Source organism: Entelurus aequoreus, linkage group LG24 (assembly GCF_033978785.1).
Source record: "Entelurus aequoreus isolate RoL-2023_Sb linkage group LG24, RoL_Eaeq_v1.1, whole genome shotgun sequence".
NCBI classification, from domain to species: domain Eukaryota; kingdom Metazoa; phylum Chordata; class Actinopteri; order Syngnathiformes; family Syngnathidae; genus Entelurus; species Entelurus aequoreus.
In genome coordinates this window covers 32,164,482-32,182,405 of record NC_084754.1, presented here as the reverse complement: position 1 = coordinate 32,182,405, position 17,924 = coordinate 32,164,482, and the positions used below count along the sequence as shown (strand labels likewise).

The 17,924-nt window shown below is 39.3% G+C and overlaps 2 protein-coding genes across 6 annotated transcripts in view; one reads left to right on the top strand and one right to left on the bottom strand.

Moving 5' to 3' along the window:
* LOC133641937 (protein shisa-like-1a) overlaps nucleotides 1-17,924 on the top strand; it is a 152,470-nt gene that overhangs the window by 62,857 nt on the left and 71,689 nt on the right. The window contains exon 1 of one of the 4 annotated variants that reach the window (XM_062036070.1): nucleotides 14,623-14,682. The exons of the other annotated variants lie outside the window; for them this stretch is intronic. The gene's annotated coding sequence lies outside the window, so the exon portion shown is untranslated. Of the gene's footprint in view, nucleotides 1-14,622; nucleotides 14,683-17,924 lie in introns of those variants that run through there. 4 annotated transcript variants of the gene reach the window in all.
* Nucleotides 766-5,243, bottom strand: LOC133641631 (uncharacterized). Of its 2 annotated transcripts, none has more exons than XM_062035501.1 (4): nucleotides 5,114-5,243; nucleotides 4,928-4,992; nucleotides 2,735-2,884; nucleotides 766-2,147 (listed from the first exon to the last, which is right to left on the bottom strand). In XM_062035501.1, the coding sequence occupies exons 1-4, from the start codon at nucleotides 5,199-5,201 to the stop codon at nucleotides 1,842-1,844; spliced, it is 609 nt and encodes a 202-aa protein (XP_061891485.1). In that variant the 5' UTR covers nucleotides 5,202-5,243; the 3' UTR covers nucleotides 766-1,841. The 2 variants fall into 2 exon arrangements, with proteins under 2 accessions (XP_061891485.1, XP_061891486.1); XM_062035502.1 differs by having other exon boundaries at nucleotides 2,747-2,884.

Below are 17,924 nucleotides of genomic sequence, written 5' to 3'. Positions count from 1 at the left end.
GATAAAGGCAAATGACAACTATTAATTCTTGTAATTCTCTAGATAAGAATATTATCTCCATGGAACACCATGATAGTTTGTTAACAAGTTAACAAACTATCAAGGTGTTCCATGGAGATAATATTCTTTAGTCAACTAAATAACGCACCCATTGGACTTGATTTTTGAATGTCTCCAATTGCTTGTCTTGAGGTAGCAGCCAATTGATCAGAATGTCCATCCTTTCCTGAAAAAGTAAAAAAAAAAAAAATTAAAGTCATTTAATAATTTAGAGTCACAATATAACACAATATAGTGTCTATATGTATTAATATAACTGCATGAGGTGGAAAATCTTGCCTTCTTGACTTGTTGTGGCAGTCTGTTCAGATTGGACATCCTCTGCATCCAAGTCGCTGAACTCCTCTTCAGCTGCATTTAAACGTTCCCTATGGACCTCAATATCATGACCCATGAATGTTGCTAGTTGGTCAAGTTCGTGAGCTTGAAGGTTCAGGAGCTGTGACACTGTCGCTACATGCTTGCATAGTTTTGTTGATGTGATGTTTTCTGGATGTTGAGCTCCACAGCTTTCGGACTATCGCTTTAAGCTGTCACATCCACGAATGTTCTCCAGAGATCCAAAATATGGGCGGGCAAAAATGTAAGGGTTGCTTGGGGAAATTCCAACCTCATCTCTTGTTTTTATCAGAAGTTCCACAGACTCTTGTACGTTTGTTGTAAACAGCACTGGTACCTTGCGGCCTCTTTTCCCCCGGATTTCCACCCTGATGAGATTCTGACACAATGGCTTCTCAAATTGTGACAGGCTCTTCAGAATTTCATCATGCATACGGCTTTTGTTTCTCAGCAGGTATGTCTGTACTTCCATCCTTGAAACTTCTCCTTCGCGACGTTGATTAAATAAAATCAGCTGTGTCAGGGTGACTTGCGAGAGCTCACTCCATGACGTTTTTGATGGATGGTCAATGAGAGCCTTTTTGTTCAACTCTTCAAGGGTTTTAAATGATCCTGGAGCTTTTTGATGTCTTCTGATAGAGGCAACGTTTGGGGGCTGTTCCATTTCTTCTGGTACAGGGTTTTCAGTGCGTTGGATGACACATGTGTTGTCCATTCTAGTTAAATTAAATTGATGAACTGTTCCGCCCTTCCCTTTAAGGCATTGTCCTCTTGACGCAGAGCCTCTCCTTGCACAATATGCGACACCTTCACAAGGGAGTGGCGAAGTTTCAGTGCTGTTGAGGGAACTGAGAATCTGTTTGTTAAGGCATCAAACCCAGTCATATTTTTACAGCCTCAAGTACTGTGTTGAACTTTCCTGGGTTGATCAAGTCCTTCAAAAACATAACGTCTTTGTCAATTTTTCGAGCCGACAAAACAAATCTGGCAAGTTCCCTCATCTTGTTCCTGATGTCTGCCCGATGACGTCGAACTTCTCCATTTTTGAGGAACATTCTTTCTCCCAGTGAAAGAATCAGGTCATCAGATTTCACCACTTGTGTAACAATGTCATATGTCATGTCCTGAAGAATTTGTTTGAGTCCGGTAGAAATTGTTGTGTCCAAGGGCAACATCAGGGAAGAACTTGCCTGAACTTTTCTTTTCACCAGTCCATCGTTTTTCACTTGCAGTTTGCAACGCTTATGATGTCTCCAGAGGTCAGTTCTGACATACATAGCGAAGCAAAACTTGCAAGGCAGATAGTCTGTTGCTGAGGATCAATAGGTTGCTTGTCTTTTTGGTATTATTAGTCCATTCCCAGAGGATAGCACTGAACAGTTATGGTGGTAATTCCCCATATTTCGTATTTTCTCCAGCAGAAGACGGTGCTGTGTGGAACCTTACCTGTGTGCAAGTGCCTTAGCTACTTCAACCTTATCAGCGTGCTTTTGCTTCAGATGTCTTGTGAGCTTTGCAAACAGCTTCTCACAGTAAAGGCAGTAATTATTCTTGTCATATATCCGCTGGTGTTCCTTGTTTGAGGACATTTTCACGTTTATATGACGTTGTTGAGGGTTACTTTCATGAACAGTTTTATCCATTTTTGAAGGTGGTTTTCTTGTGCGTGTTACTTTTTCGTCTTCTTCTGCTTGTTGGTGTTCTTCATCTGATGTTTCCAGAGAAAGAGAAACGCGTGGCTCAGTTGTCTGAAAAAAAAGAGAAAGAAATTGTATTATTAATAAAAAAAATAATATAATAAATTCATGCCTGCGTTACCTATTTGTACAAAGTTTTCATGTACAGGTGAAACTCGAAAAAAAATGAATATTTTGCAAAAGTTCATATATTTCAGTAATTAAAATTGCAGTGAAACTAATACATTATATAGACTCATTACATGCAAAGTGAGACATTTCAAGCCTTTATTTGTTATAATTTTGATGATTATGGCTTACAGCTTATGAAAACCCCAAACAGAAATGTTGGACCCTTTTCGCCTTACCTTACTGAATTACTGATAGTATCCATGCCACGCCGCATTGAAGCATTAATTCATGCAAAGGGGGCCCAAACCAAGTACTGAGTACATACAGTATGCATGATTATACTTTTCACATATAAATCCTTTTTTTTAGTGATTATATGTAATTATTAAAATTTTCTGAGATTTTGAATTTGGGGTTTTCATAAGCTGTCATAATCATCAAAATTATCATCATTATCATATCACAAAGATATCATATATGTATTTAACCACCTCTTACACTTGTACCCTAATAAAACCAATAATTACCATTTCACACACATATAATTCCTCTTCAGTGGGAGAAGATGAATCCTTAAGGTCACTGCTAGTAATCTCTAGCTGATCGCTGAGAATACTCTCTGAGATGTCTATCTCATCTGGTGTTTGGGGACAGCAATTTGCTGCAATGGTCCTGTCCTGTAATACAAAAAACCCCCCAAAAACAGCTTATGAGTCCATACATAATTTCTTGATTTGTGGTCTCTTTTTCTGATTGTTTCCATTCCTGCCATTTTTGCCGTTGATCATGAAAAAAAAGGTGATTGATTTTCTTTAGTCGCACCATTTATTCAGTACATATTACTGATGAAGAGTAACTGTCAAATGGTGAAAAGTCCCTCTCTCAACTCCCATACACATACTTGCATACTTCTCACCTATTTGGGCCCACCTGAAAATCCATTCAACCCCCCACCCCCACTGTCTCTATTCAAATTAACCACCTCACACTTTTCCACACTGATTCATCAGCCCTTGAGATCATTAGGTTGGATGAGGATGAGATGGCACATCTCTCATTAGGCTGATAGTGGAGGACTTTGCTTTGCTGATCCTTGCTGTGGTACTTAAAGATTTGGTCAAAATATGCTGATATCACATTTATGGTTTAACATAGGTGTAGACAACATGGATCTTTTCACTGTAATATAGCTCTTCTGGAAAATCAATTAAAAGAACACTGTTCACAAATAAAATATACAAATGGGACATTAAAGGCCTACTGAAATGATTTTTTTGTATTTAAACGGGGATAGCAGATCCATTCTATGTGTCATACTTGATCATTTCGCGATGTTGCCATATTTTTGCTGAAAGGATTTAGTAGAGAACATCGACGATAAAGTTGCAACTTTTGGTCGCTGATAAAAAAAGCCTTGCCTGTACCGGAAGTAGCGTGACGTCAACAGAGGAAGGACTCCTCAAAATTTCCCATTGTTTTCAATGCAGCTAGAGCGATTCGGACCGAGAAAGCGACGATTACCCCATTAATTTGAGCGAGGATGAAAGATTTGTGGATGAGGAAAGTTAGAGTGAAGGACTAGAATGCAGTGCAAGACATATCTTTTTTCGCTCTGACCGTAACTTAGGTACAAGCTGGCTCATTGGATTCCACACTCTCTCCTTTTTCTATTGTGGATCACGGATTTGTATTTTAAACCACCTCGGATACTATATCCTCTTGAAAATGAGAGTCGAGAACGCGAAATGGACATTCACAGTGACTTTTATCTCCACGACAATACATCGGCGAAACTCTTTAGCTACTGGGCTAACATGGTAGCATCGGGCTCAAATGCAGATAGAAACAAAATAAATAAATCCCTGACTGGAAGGTTAGACAGAAGATCAACAATACTATTAAACCATGTACATGTAACTACACGGTTAATAATTCCCAGCCTGGCAAAGCTTAACAATGCTATTGCTAACGACGCCATTGAAGCTAACTTAGCAACCGGACCTAACAGAGCTATAATAAAAACATTATCTCTCCACCTACGCCGGCCAGCCCTCAACTGCTCATCAACACCCGGGCTCACCTGCGTTCCGGCGATCGACGGCGCGACGAACGACTTCACCCGATCATCCGTGCGGTTGGCGGCTAGCGTCGGCTAGCGTCGGCTAGCGTCGGCTAGCGCGTCTGCTATCCAAGTAAGTCCTCCTGGTTGTGTTGCTACAGCCAGCCGCTAATACACCGATCCCACCTACAACTTTCTTCTTTGCAGTCTCCATTGTTCATTAAACAAATTGCAAAAGATTCACCAACACAGATGTCCAGAATACTGTGGAATTTTGAAATGAAAACAGAGCTTTTTTGTATTGTATTCAATGGGGTACTAATACTTCCGTATCAATTGTTGACGTCACGCGCATACGTCATCATATCTAGACGTTTTCAACCGGAAGTGTGGCGGGAAATTTAAAAATTGCACTTCATAAGTTAACCCGGCCGTATTGGCATGTGTTGCAATGTTAAGATTTCATCATTGATATATAAACTATCAGACTGCGTGGTCGGTAGTAGTGGGTTTCAGTAGGCCTTTAAATTTTGACTAATCTAGAAAAAAACTAATAAAGCAGTACCACATGTTAATTTACAGCCCAAAACAGGAACAATCGTTGTTTTCAAACAGTAAATAAACTTGACAATACCTAAAGTCTCTTAAAAAAAGTACTTACTCCATTCTTATTCTTGTGGCCAGACATGTTTGTTGTTCCAGTGAAATTAGACGGACGTGTGAAACCTGTAAATACATAATAGGGTCTGCTATTTTCACAGAAGTGATTAAAATATACCTTTTCCAATCTATCGATATTTTATTAATGTGAACAATTAATGCATAGTATTAATTGTTGTGCACTTACATTTGATAGCTTGAAGGCATTCTTCCATAGTAGGACATTCTTCCAATGTTCTACTCAGCATTCTTGAAATAATTCCCTTTTGGCTCATCAGTCTTTCTTCACATTGAAGAGTAAAGTTGCCTTTTCTCACATTTTGAGATAGCCCCACTGGGTCACTGGAGTAGGGTGTTGTAGTGTAGTGGAAAGTCCAGGTTGTCAATGAGAACCAAAGTAGATTTAACACAAGAGTTTTATTTTACTCATAATCAAATGGTACAATGGTTGGGTTGAGTTGTCTAGCACACAGAAAGTTTCCCCCCCGGGCGCGCCCGTCACCATGAAAAAGATGGTGCTGCCCATAACACTCTCTTCGTTTGGCTTTATCCCTTTCTTATCTCTCTTGTTAGTGCGTCAATGTCTTATTTTGTTTTCCCTATCTGTTCCATAGCAACTCGAATCTTTCAGACAGTCAACACATTCACTAGACAGGTTGGCATGACTTAAAGTTCACTTTTGTCCCACAGAAGAGGAAGAGAAATCAAAATGAGCATACATTTTTGACAGACATGAACTATAGGTCAAAGGTCAGAAATTCTACTACATACCCGCCTTCCAGGGTCTTAAGACCCTGGACCAAAACAATTTCTGATATAGACCACTAAATTAAATCTCTACCGCAGATAGAGGCAAAAACCTCAATGTTTTTATACGAGGCAAAAATTCCGTCTATGACCCTCCTTCAGAGCGATCGCTGTTACCAGCCTGCAGTAAAACCATCTCACAGAACACAATTAGTGGCCTACCCTTTGAGTTAGTAACGTAATACCAAAATACTTTGATCATGAACATAATTAGATGAATATATATATGCTTATTCAAGATGTATTTTTACATTAATAATGAATCAAACAAGATCTGGTTTAGAATTAATATAGACTTATGACTGTAAGCTGTTGCATTATTATTTTTCCCGGCATTTGCAATGAATGTAGTTACCAATTGATTTTGTACACACAACTGAATTTCGTATGAGTCCATGTTCGATTAGTGCTCGTATGGATGGCTCGGTGGTGCCTCAGGCTGGTGGCCTGCCGACACCTCGTTGGGCTTTTGGCTGCCTTGGTGAAGAAAGAGATCCACTCAAACAGTCTGTCTCTGTCTGTTCTTGGGGTGTGGTTCAGTCCATTGGGCAGACTGTTTAATGGCATGTCCGTGCTGGCCGAAATTGGGGAAAAGTATGGGGCTTTGGGGAAGGCGGGGCAAAGTATGGGGCGTTGGGGCTTTGGTCCAGGCCCTCGGCTTGCTTCAACGCCTCCTCGCTGCTTCGGCACTCCCGACACTTCTTTCCACAGCTGCTGGAGTCCCGGTGGACACATTGGCTGGCAACCTTAGTTGTTCTCGTCATCGCTGGCAAGGTGTTGTCTCTCCTCTCGGTTCCTTCCAGTCAGGTATCGGGTGTTGGTCCTGGATCGGCTTTGACCGTGCCCCTCTTAGCGAGTGCAAGGGAATCTGGAGTGGCTGCTTTCATCCTCAAATCTGCACAGAGGAACTGGCACACAAATTCTACATTTTGCAAACTTACCATTTTGGTCTCATGGTCTTTCCACCTTCCTAGGAAGCTGCTGGTCCTGAGAAGTGCTGATCTTGTGACTGAAGATGATAACCTGTTTTCTTAAAATAGGTGCCGTTGTTTGACCTAATCTTTTTGGGGAAACCATGTCGGGATATTAGATCATTCACAAAACATTTAATTACTGAATTGGCACCCTCCTTTGAGGGTGGGGTTGCTTTCGCCAACCACTGCAATTGTCAATCTAAATCATTACGTTCCTTTATCCTTGTACCGGATTGATCATATCCATTAAATAAAACCTCAACACGCTCAAACTTGACCCAATCCAAACTCACCTCCCCCCTCTGTCCCTCTCACAGGGACAGTGTTAGTCGTAGTAATAGTAATAGTACTAGTAGTAGTAGTATTAGTAGTTTCAGAAACATCCAAGAAAAAGAAAAGGCAGCTGATAGTCAAGTGCAGCAAGAACAGAGGCGGAGGACAGGTCATGTTTGAGGTCACTGTTCGCTTTTGCAATAGTACTTTGATATTTTACAACACCTAGTGAATTATTGTGGCCTCAATAATTCACTAAATAGTTGTATTTAATTTAGTTTATCTATGATGGGACAATGCACAGAAACATTAAGTTCAGAAACAGATATGTTCTGTACCAGATTATATCTAAATAGCTACTTTCCATCTGTAGTCCCTGGCTACCTAAATTAAAGGGATCCACAAATCAAGCAATAAAATTATGACACTAATTAATCATAATAAATATATACATTCATAATAATCAATAATTAATCAAAAATAATCATACTGTAGCATGTATTCAATTATAACAAAAGTCACCAAATGCCCCTTCATGGACACATACTTACCATACAATACAACCACACCTTATTTACATCATCACACAAAGACCATACATGCTCTTCTTCACATCTGTCATCATTCGTAAAAACAACCAAGATTTTAACAGCCATACTTCACAATTTACAACAAAAATGCTCTCATAGATAAATATAATACTCATTAAATTGATGTGTCAACATAATGCCCCTCTTAGTGACCGTCTGAGCAGCCTTGATTACTCCAAAGCCACTTTTTTTTTTTATTTCAAATGTTCTATTCCTTTTGTTATAACGTGGAGAAGGCTAATTGGTCTGTACATGTTCTGGTCTTCTTTATTTCCTGCTTTATGGATTTAATCATAGTAGCAGTTTCTCGACGTGGTAGGGAAAGTGTTTTCCGTTATTGATTTATTTATCAATCGTTGTTATACGAGCAATAATACAATCCTTATATGTTTTTAGGAAGATAGTGTCCAACCCGTATATATATCTCTAGATAGTGAGTCTGATAATGCAGCGAATATTTTGTTTAACTTTGTTTCATTTGTTAATTCAAAAATTAGTCCATCCTGAATAAATGACAATTATTTGCACTGATTTTGAGGGATTTTTTATTCAGGGTTTGTACAGACTGGATGAAATGTTCATCAAAATTTAATGTTATAGTGTTGTTTCTTGTTTGCTCTCTTTCCGTAAGTTTGTATCTGGTTTTCCATAACTCTCTATTGTTCCTTTTTGCAGCTTTAATTAATTCTAAGTGAAAGTCAGCCTTAGACTTCCGCATAAACATTGTAACTTTTGTTCCTCCAAACTTTTAAATCATACGATCTGTATTTAGACCTGTTTTTTAATTGCTCTTATGAGAGCTGAGTCCTCATGTCTTTATTAGAATCCAATGGTATTTTCATTTTAGCACTCTTCTTTCTGGTTTTGTATTCGTGTATTTACAGATGTTCTCTTTAATTTTTGTCATCCAATTGTAATTCTAGTAGGGCTGCTTATCATTTGTATCATATAGAAGCCGTTTATAATATCCTTAAGTTTCTTTCTACGCGTTTTATTTAACCAGTCCAGATTAACGTCCTCCATGACGTTACTTCTTTCATACTATGCTGTTTGAGGATGTCTGAAAATGAATCAAGAAAAATGTCTTTAGCTGTGGTCGGTCGGTATACTACAATTACCTTGAAATACATTTCTGAGGAAAATGTGATTTTAATTTCAACATACTCAAATTGATCTACTTTTAATGTTTTCCCTTTCATAAATCATAATTCCTCCCCCCTTTGTCACTCGATCTGTCTTTTCTGTAATCTTGTCCCCCGGGACATTAATTAGAATGTAAAGGTGTTGTGGGTTTTAACCATGTCTCTGATAGACACGGTAATCCGGATTAGAGTCTGACAGTAACTGCTGTATTTGTTCAGTATATTTCCTGTGGTAGAAAGTTTATTAATGCGGACACGTTTGTTACTGAATACTTTCTACAGACTTCTGTCTCTCTGCGACTTTGTGTATGTAATAAACAACTATAAATATTTGATATGCTTAAATTTTGTTTTAGCTCAGCTGTTGTGTAGCTGCTAGCTCTTTGTAGCCTACAGCAGAAATGTCCAAATTGCAACCAATAGCTTTGTTTTTAAAGACAACCGAAATAATTGATTTGCGTATCGGTTCAATCAGCGGCAGCTACGCCCTGTTTTATCATTTGACCTACATTTTTTTTTGTTTCGTAGGCAGGACAGAGGGAACAATGTGGGTCATTAGTTGTCCATCTTATACCATTCTAATTGTTTTAAGGATAGTTCACATGAGCGGCCATACCTTGAGTCCCACCATATATAAGAGTCAAAAGGCTCCTATTATGAGTCGTCTAATTGGTGATCATACACTTTGGCGGTTTGGGTGGCAGGACACACGGACGCACCTCCGTCAGCCAGCGCTAGGACAGTTGGAGCAGTCCCCGTCTTCCACTCATTCCTGGGAGGCGTCCCCAGTAGTTGTCAGCTGATGCCGTGCTGTCAGGCAACATCAGGAAGTTCCTTCTGTGCAGTATTGAATTGTCAGGGCACAGTTCGGACCAATATAAACAACTAATGCACGCGTGCTTTTGTGGAATCGGCCGTCTCATTACACACACACGCAGGTCATTTTTACTCATATAATGGCGATTAACCCATTCAGCGGAGCAAATCCTGCTTTTCCTTCCTGACCAACACGGATAACAGCCTAAGGCGCTGTAGAATTTCCAGGAATCACCCTTCAATTTCTACAGTACATCGTGTCTGGTCAGTCCATATAGTTTCACCAAGTCTCTACCATATGGAGCCCTTACTCTATCCATCTATACTGCAGCAAATTTCCAAATTCGTGACAACTTGGCTCAGTTGATCTCCTCTACCGGAGTCACTGAACGATCACCTTATATCAGGCTTTTTACCCGGCTGCAGCTTCCACATAGACAGATACGTAGGACCTTCATAGACGTCATAAATTTGTGTGGGCCAAATGTCACATCAGTTTAGCCAACCTTGCCTTAAATTTCGCTGTGTCCAACTCCGGCTAACCATGTACTTGCAAAGAAATTTTTCGTCTCACATCGTCTATGCTTCTGCACTCCAAACCACCAAAATTCTATCAACAATCCCCATTTGTTAAAAACAAGAGATTACAAGTTTTCAACAACACACACAGACAAATGATCACATATAATACAACTCAAGCCAACCAACACATGCCTCAGTCTAGGTTGTTTTTGGAGAACTATCTTTTATGAAAAAAAATTTCAGTTTTTATCTTACCGATCCCGTTTCTCTTCAGACAGACAACTTTTACACAATAAGCAAAATAGCTTACCTTTTATTAGATGCGCGCGTGCAAGCGTTGTCTGCCTGAGAGAGAAGCCGGATCGGATGTTGACTTGCAGAGTTCTGGACCATCCTAGTTCGTGACGCCAATTTTGTAGTGGAAAGTCCAGGTTGTCAATGAGAACCAAAGTAGATTTAACACAAGAGTTTTATTTTACTCATAATCAAATGGTACAATGGTTGGGTTGAGTTGTCTAGCACACAGAAAGTTTCCCCCCCGGGCGCGCCCGTCACCATGAAAAAGATGGTGCTGCCCATAACACTCTCTTCGTTTGGCTTTATCCCTTTCTTATCTCTCTTGTTAGTGCGTCAATGTCTTATTTTGTTTTCCCTATCTGTTCCATAGCAACTCGAATCTTTCAGACAGTCAACACATTCACTAGACAGGTTGGCATGACTTAAAGTTCACTTTTGTCCCACAGAAGAGGAAGAGAAATCAAAATGAGCATACATTTTTGACAGACATGAACTATAGGTCAAAGGTCAGAAATTCTACTACAGTAGTTTGATAGGGATGTTGCCCATCAGTCAGGATATAATGCACCAAGCACCCTGCTACCTAAAATGTAATGGATTCATTAAAAATAATGATGTAAATAAGACATTTCTTTGCAAATACATTTGAGCAATTTACTGGCCAAACTGTGCACAATCAATAATAATAATGTTATTATTGTTATTATTATTATTATTATTATTATATGAGTATGCTATGAATATTAACATGAAGAACAATTTTAATATGGCATAATTGAGTGTGGGGATAATGGATGAAAATACCATCATAATTTACATTTAAATCGATATTTTCAAGCCCAGCTTACTTGTATATCTGATTCCTTCTTGTACTTGCATTGAATGCCTCCAACATCCTCATAACTGGACCAAGAAAATGATCCAGCCGTTTGTGCAATATCTAGTTTTCTGCTTGCTCCAAAGTCAGTGATATACAGTTTGTCGTTGATATCTGGAAAACAAATCCCTATTCATATACCAATTGCAACAACATCCACACAATTATAACATGACATTATTAAATTAACGTATGTTACAAGATAATTCATCCAAAAAGTTTCACTTACCAAATAAAATGTTTTCAGGCTTCAGGTCTCTGTACAAAATCCCATGTTAGTGGAGTTCCTGAAGTCCCAGCAGTAACTCCTGGCAGATTTCCAATCTTCAAGGACCAGGACTCCTCAAAGCCATGCAAAAACAATGAGGGTCCAGCACACTAACCTGGATGCGCACACTGGGTGCAGCTTTTGTCAAGTACAAACCCTGTTTCCATATGAGTTGGGAAATTGTGTTAGATGTAAATATAAACGGTATACAATGAAATGCAAATCATTTTCAACCCATATTCAATTGAATGCACTACAAAGACAACATATTTGATGTTCAAACTCATAAACTTTTTTTTTTTTTGCAAATAATAATTAACTTAGAATTTCATGGCTGCAACACGTGCCAAAATAGTTGGGAAAGGGCATGTTCACCACTGTGTTACATAACCTTTTCTTTTAACAACACTCAGTAAAGGTTTGGGAACTGAGGAGACACATTTTTTAAGCTTCTCAGGTGGATTTCTTTCCCATTCTTGCTTGATGTACAGCTTAAGTTGTTCAACAGTCCGGGGGTCTCCGTTGTGGTATTTTAGGCTTCATAATGCGCCACACATTTTCAATGTGAGACAGGTCTGGACTACAGGCAGGCCAGTCTAGTACCCGCACTCTTTTACTATGAAGCCACGTTGATGTAACACGTGGCTTGGCATTGTCTTGCTGAAATAAGCAGGGGCGTCCATGGTAACGTTGCTTGGATGGCAACATATGTTGCTCCAAAACCTGTATGTACCTTTCAGCATTAATGGCGCCTTCACAGATGTGTAAGTTACCCATGTCTTGGGCACTAATACACCCCCATACCATCACACATGCTGCCTTTTACACTTTGCACCTATAACAATCCGGATGGTTATTTTCCTCTTTGGTCCGGAGGACACGACGTCCACAGCTTCCAAAAACAATTTGGAATGTGGACTCGTCAGACCACAGAACACTTTTCCACTTTGTATCAGTCCATCTTAGATGAGCTCAGGCCCAGCGAAGCCGACTGCGTTTCTGGGTGTTGTTGATAAACGGTTTTCGCCTTGCGTAGGAGAGTTTTAACTTGCACTTACAGATGTAGCGACCAACTGTAGTTACTGACAGTGGCTTTCTGAAGTGTTCCTGAGCCCATGTGGTGATATCCTTTACACACTGATGTCACTTGTTGATGCAGTACCGCCTGAGGGATCGAAGGTCACGGGCTTAGCTGCTTACGTGCAGTGATTTCTCCAGATTCTCTGAACCCTTTGATGATATTACGGACCGTAGATGGTGGTGAAATCCCTAAATTCCTTGCAATAGCTGCTTGAGAAAGGTTTTTCTTAAACTGTTCAACAATTTGCTCACGCATTTGTTAACAAAGTGGTGACCCTCGCCCCATCCTTGTTTGTGAATGACTGGGCATTTCATGGAATCTACTTTTATACCCAATCATGGCACCCACCTGTTCCCAATTTGCCTGTTCACCTGTGGGATGTTCCAAATAAGTGTTTGATGAGCATTCCTCAACTTTATCAGTATTTATTGCCACCTTTCCCAACTTCTTTGTCACGTGTTGCTGGCATCAAATTCTAAAGTTAATGATTATTTGCAAAAAAAAAAAAAGTTTATCAGTTTGAACATCAAATATGTTGTCTTTGTAGCATATTCAACTGAATATGGGTTGAAAATGATTTGCAAATCATTGTATTCCGTTTATATTTACATCCAACACAATTTCCCCAACTCATATGGAAACGGGGTTTGTGTAATTGGTGAACAAAAACGACATTAACCCCCCCCCCCCCCCCCAAAAAAAAGGGACAGAAGAAGACGGATTTCATGTGGCCTCCCCCGCAAGTAGCCAAAGAGTAGTTGCCCTTTAAGCAAAACCAATGTCACAACCACAAGGAAAGGAATCATGCATGTTGCACCAGGTTTTACTCATAACAATGCCCAAGTTACGTCGGATGTCTTCAAAATAGCAAAACACCACTTGGAAATATGCAAATTAGGCGTCTAGACACACCCAAAAAAGAAAAATGAGCATTCCAACACATTTCTAATTGTCAAAACACATGAAATAGACACCAAGTTTACATTTGTAGCTCATCTGTTTCAAATGTTACAGACAAAAGCTATTACAAGTGGCGGCCATATTTGATTGGTCGCTGTGGCGACCCCAAAGGTCACCAGCGCGGGCGTCCTAGCTAAATCATTTAAGTATGCCCTGAGCTACACCTGTACCAAATTTGGTGCTTTTAGACAAAAGTGAACGAAAATATCCCTAAGGGCCTCCACTATGTGCCAGTCTGATCATCTGCAGTGTGGGGGATGGTTACCTGGAGTTGACGATAGTCGTTAGGCCTTTCTACAGTGAGTTCCAAGGTTGCTAACTTCTCATAGCCGAGATGTTGTATCCAACTCAGACCGACTCGACTCAGGTATGCTTGATTGTGCATGGTCATACATCTTTGGTGACATTCCTGGCATTCCTCCCATACTAAATCATTATTCATATAAATGATTTGTTAAAAGCAGCCAGATGATACAAGGATGATCATTTGCAAGTCCCTGTGCCTATCAAATGCAAAGCCAGATTTACCTTGGCTATCAATATCCTAACTAAAAAAAGGAAGTCGGTCAACACAGACACATTTTGCAGATTGTAAATTGACATTAGACCTTGTAAACGTTCACAATCCTGCTCTATGCTCTGGGATATTTTGTTTATCATAATTTCTTTTAACTTCTGCGTGGCGCACACGCAACAGTTGTCATGTAGATTGGTCGTCGGCCCGTCTTTTGCGCGGATCACACATGAGCACCAGAATGTAAATTGTCATGAGACATGAAACGTTCACAATCCTGCTCTATGCTCTGTGATATTTTGTTTATCATCATTTCTATTAACTTCTGCGAGGCGCATAAAGTGGTCATGTAGATCGGTCGTCTGCCCGTCTATTGCCCGTATCACACATGAGCAGATCTTGCACACGTCAGTCGTGTGCCTTGGCTGTCCTATTTGTTGGATATTTGTTGATGTTGTCATGCGTGTTCTGGTTATTTGCACATGATTAAACATGAGTCCTTATATGGCGATAAAACAAAGTTTTGTTGCTTTTTTCTTCTTCTTCTTTTTCAAGTGGGGACTGGGGGGCGCCAACCCGGTTGGGACGTAGAAGGGGGTGCGCAGGAAAAAAAGTTTGGGAACCGCTGGCTTAAGGTACCCTGTCTGACTCTATACTGATATGCTGTTTTGAGGGGAAAGGAGATCACTGCTAAACTACCACATTCCACACTTTTGTCTAAAACACCTTTGGTCCTCCCATACTAAATCATTACATTCATTTAAATGACTTGTTAAAAGCAGCCAGACGATACAAGGATGATCATTTGCAAGTCCCTGTGCCTATCAAATGCAAAGCCAGATTTACCTTGGCTGTTTTTTTATTGGTAAGTAGCCATCAAATAACAATAGCTTAAGGTACTCTGTCTGAGTCATACTGATGGGCCGTTTTGAGGGGAAAGGAGATCACCGCTAAGCTACCACATTCCACACTTTTGTCTAAAACACCTGAAACATTTCTGTCTCAAACGTTCAAAAGCTATTTTACTTTTATTTCCATGAAAAATCAAAGTTCCATTTGGTCATCCTCACAGAGTGGAGAAAGTTTAAGTTGGAGTACGCAGGCCATGATTTGCCATTATTTTTAAATTGTCGTTACCAGGCAGCATTTCTACTTGCAAACAATTGAATATCCTCTTTATGGTTTGGGACTAAATGTTCATATCCCTCTGCAGAGAGGTATAGCAGGATACGTCTCTACGAAACTGATGAAACACACAAAAAAGAAAAAATCTTGTTAAACACACGACGTATTGATGACATATTGATGATGATTACATTTAGTATTTTCCATACTTTATGAATAGATCCATGCAGGACTGTGAGTGTCGCCACATAGCATTAAACAGGGGAATTATGTCATGTTTTACAATCCAAGTGGGGACCATCTTTTTATTTTAGTTAACTTTATCAAAAATGGTGACCTACATTTTTCAGACCTGTATTGTGATCCAACAGAAGACCAAACCCTTTCCCACAATGTTGAAAGAAGCTTTTTGAGAACATAGTATGAAGTATGAAATGATTGGCCTGTCCAAAGGGCCAATCACAGAACAGATAGCTGGTTTGCATATCAGGATTGCATATATATTCTGGGCTCCTCACAGAAGTTTCACAATAGCCTTCAGTGCCTTTTGGAAGTGGAGCTCTCTGCAATTTTTGAAACAGAAACCACTTTCTACAAGGTTGTGCAGGTTCATGTCAGAACCTGCACAAAGACAATTTTATGTGTAGAATTTTGTTTTTAACTTTGTGCTGTTAAACAGAAAAGATGGTTCCCACTTGGAATGTACAGAATGACAGAAGTCCCCTCATTGCCTGTACAAAATGACACTGGTCCCCTGTTAAATGGTATGGAGCGACACTTACACTCCAGCATTTATGTATTCATTTGGTTAGAAAAAAAAAGTTAACGGCTTTGTCTATAGTAGAAAATAAATAATTTGCCATAGAGCCTTTAGACAGTTCTTCCATAGTTCATAAGGGACATTTTGTCATGAAAATTTTTTTTTTTATATATACAACAGGGCTAACTAGGGCTGTCAATCAATTAAAATATTTGATCGTTTTTAATCACATGATTGTCCATAGTTAACTTGCAAATTTCAAATTGATGATCACATTTAATTGTTCGAAATATATCTTAAAAGATGATTATTGATTATTGATGAGGATTTCATTTAGTATTTTCCATAATTTATGAATAGATCCATGCAGGAGTGTGAGTGCCGCCCCATACCATTTATCAGGGGACTTCTGTCATGTTGTACAATCCAAGTGGGGACCATCTTTTATATTTTAGAGCACAAAGTGTGTCTGTTCTTTGAATGTGAACTTATGTAAGGGACAGTATTTTCTAAGTGATCTTTTTTCACAATAACATGACTTTTAACTACCACAATTTATCATGGTTCAATCAATCAACAATCACTGTTCCCTGCACTTGAACAGCCTTAAAGCTATCATCTGTCTTTTTGATGGAGTTACCTACAGCATATGTCAGAACCTGCACAATAGTATACAGACCTTCAAAGAAAGTTTAATGTGTAGATTTGTTTTTTACTTAGTGCTGTTAAACAGAAAAGATGGTTCCCACTTGGAAGTCCCCTCATTGCCTGTACAAAATGACACTGATCCCCTGTTAGATGGTATGGAGGGACACTTAGACTCCAGCATTTATGTATTCATTAGGTTAGAAAAATGCTTAGTGCTGTATCTGTGGCATTTATATTCTTGTTTCAATACATTTAATGCAGTCGAAACCAAGATAACTAGTTGTCGTCATCTTTCATACCTCAGGCTCCTAGACGAACCATCTTCTGTCACACGGGTTACACTCTTAACCCGCCTAGCCCATGCTAGCGTTACAACATGTTGAGGAAACATTTCTGACAATTGTGGCATCTGTGATTCACATCAATAGAATATATTTACTGTTAAAGATAGATTCCAGAGCATTTCTTTTTATACGCTATTTCACTAGAAGGTCCCCTCTTGTACTGTTAAGACTGACAGAAGCAACAGTTGCTGTTGGCAAACACTCATTGAGTGAAACAATAGGCACAGACAGCACCCCTGCTGCAGTGAATGGAGTCCCCTCTAAGATATGTAAATATCGCTTAAAGATTCAAGTCCCCTCTTGGCAACTTCTTTAAAAAAATAAAAAACAACACATTTGAAGTTATATTATGACAAAAGAACTTCAAACTAAACTCTGTATTATATTTTAGTATTTTTAAAATGACCAGAAATAGAGGACCACACTTGGTCGATGAAAACCGATAGTCCCCTGTTGGCGAAGTAAACGTGTTTGTGTGTGAGTGTGTGTGTGTGTGTGTGTGCGTGTGTGTGTGTGTGTGTGTGTGTGTGTGTGTGTGTGTGTGTGTGTGTAAGTGAGAAGATAAGTTGGTAAATGCGACAAAGTACTGATCCAAGTGACTTACTTACATCCATCATCAGGAAGGACGCCAAGGGAGAAGTTCAGATGTCCTTTAAAACACACACGTTGTACGGCAGAAATGACACACTTTTGCAACAATAACACACTCCATATTCTGCTGGCGGGTCATGTGACCTCGTGATGACGTAGGCGAAGACCATATGGAAGCAAAAAACAAAAAAAAAAGTGCCGTCTTGCTGATGCACGACTCCAGCTTGAGTTCTCTGCGGACTTTCAGATAAGGGCTTCAGAACTCGGAGTCCACTCTGTGGTCCGCTGGGATGAACGAGGCTCAGATTCTATACATATTAATGTGTGTGTATATATATATATATATATATATATATATATATATATATATATATATATATATATATATATATATATATATATTTATATA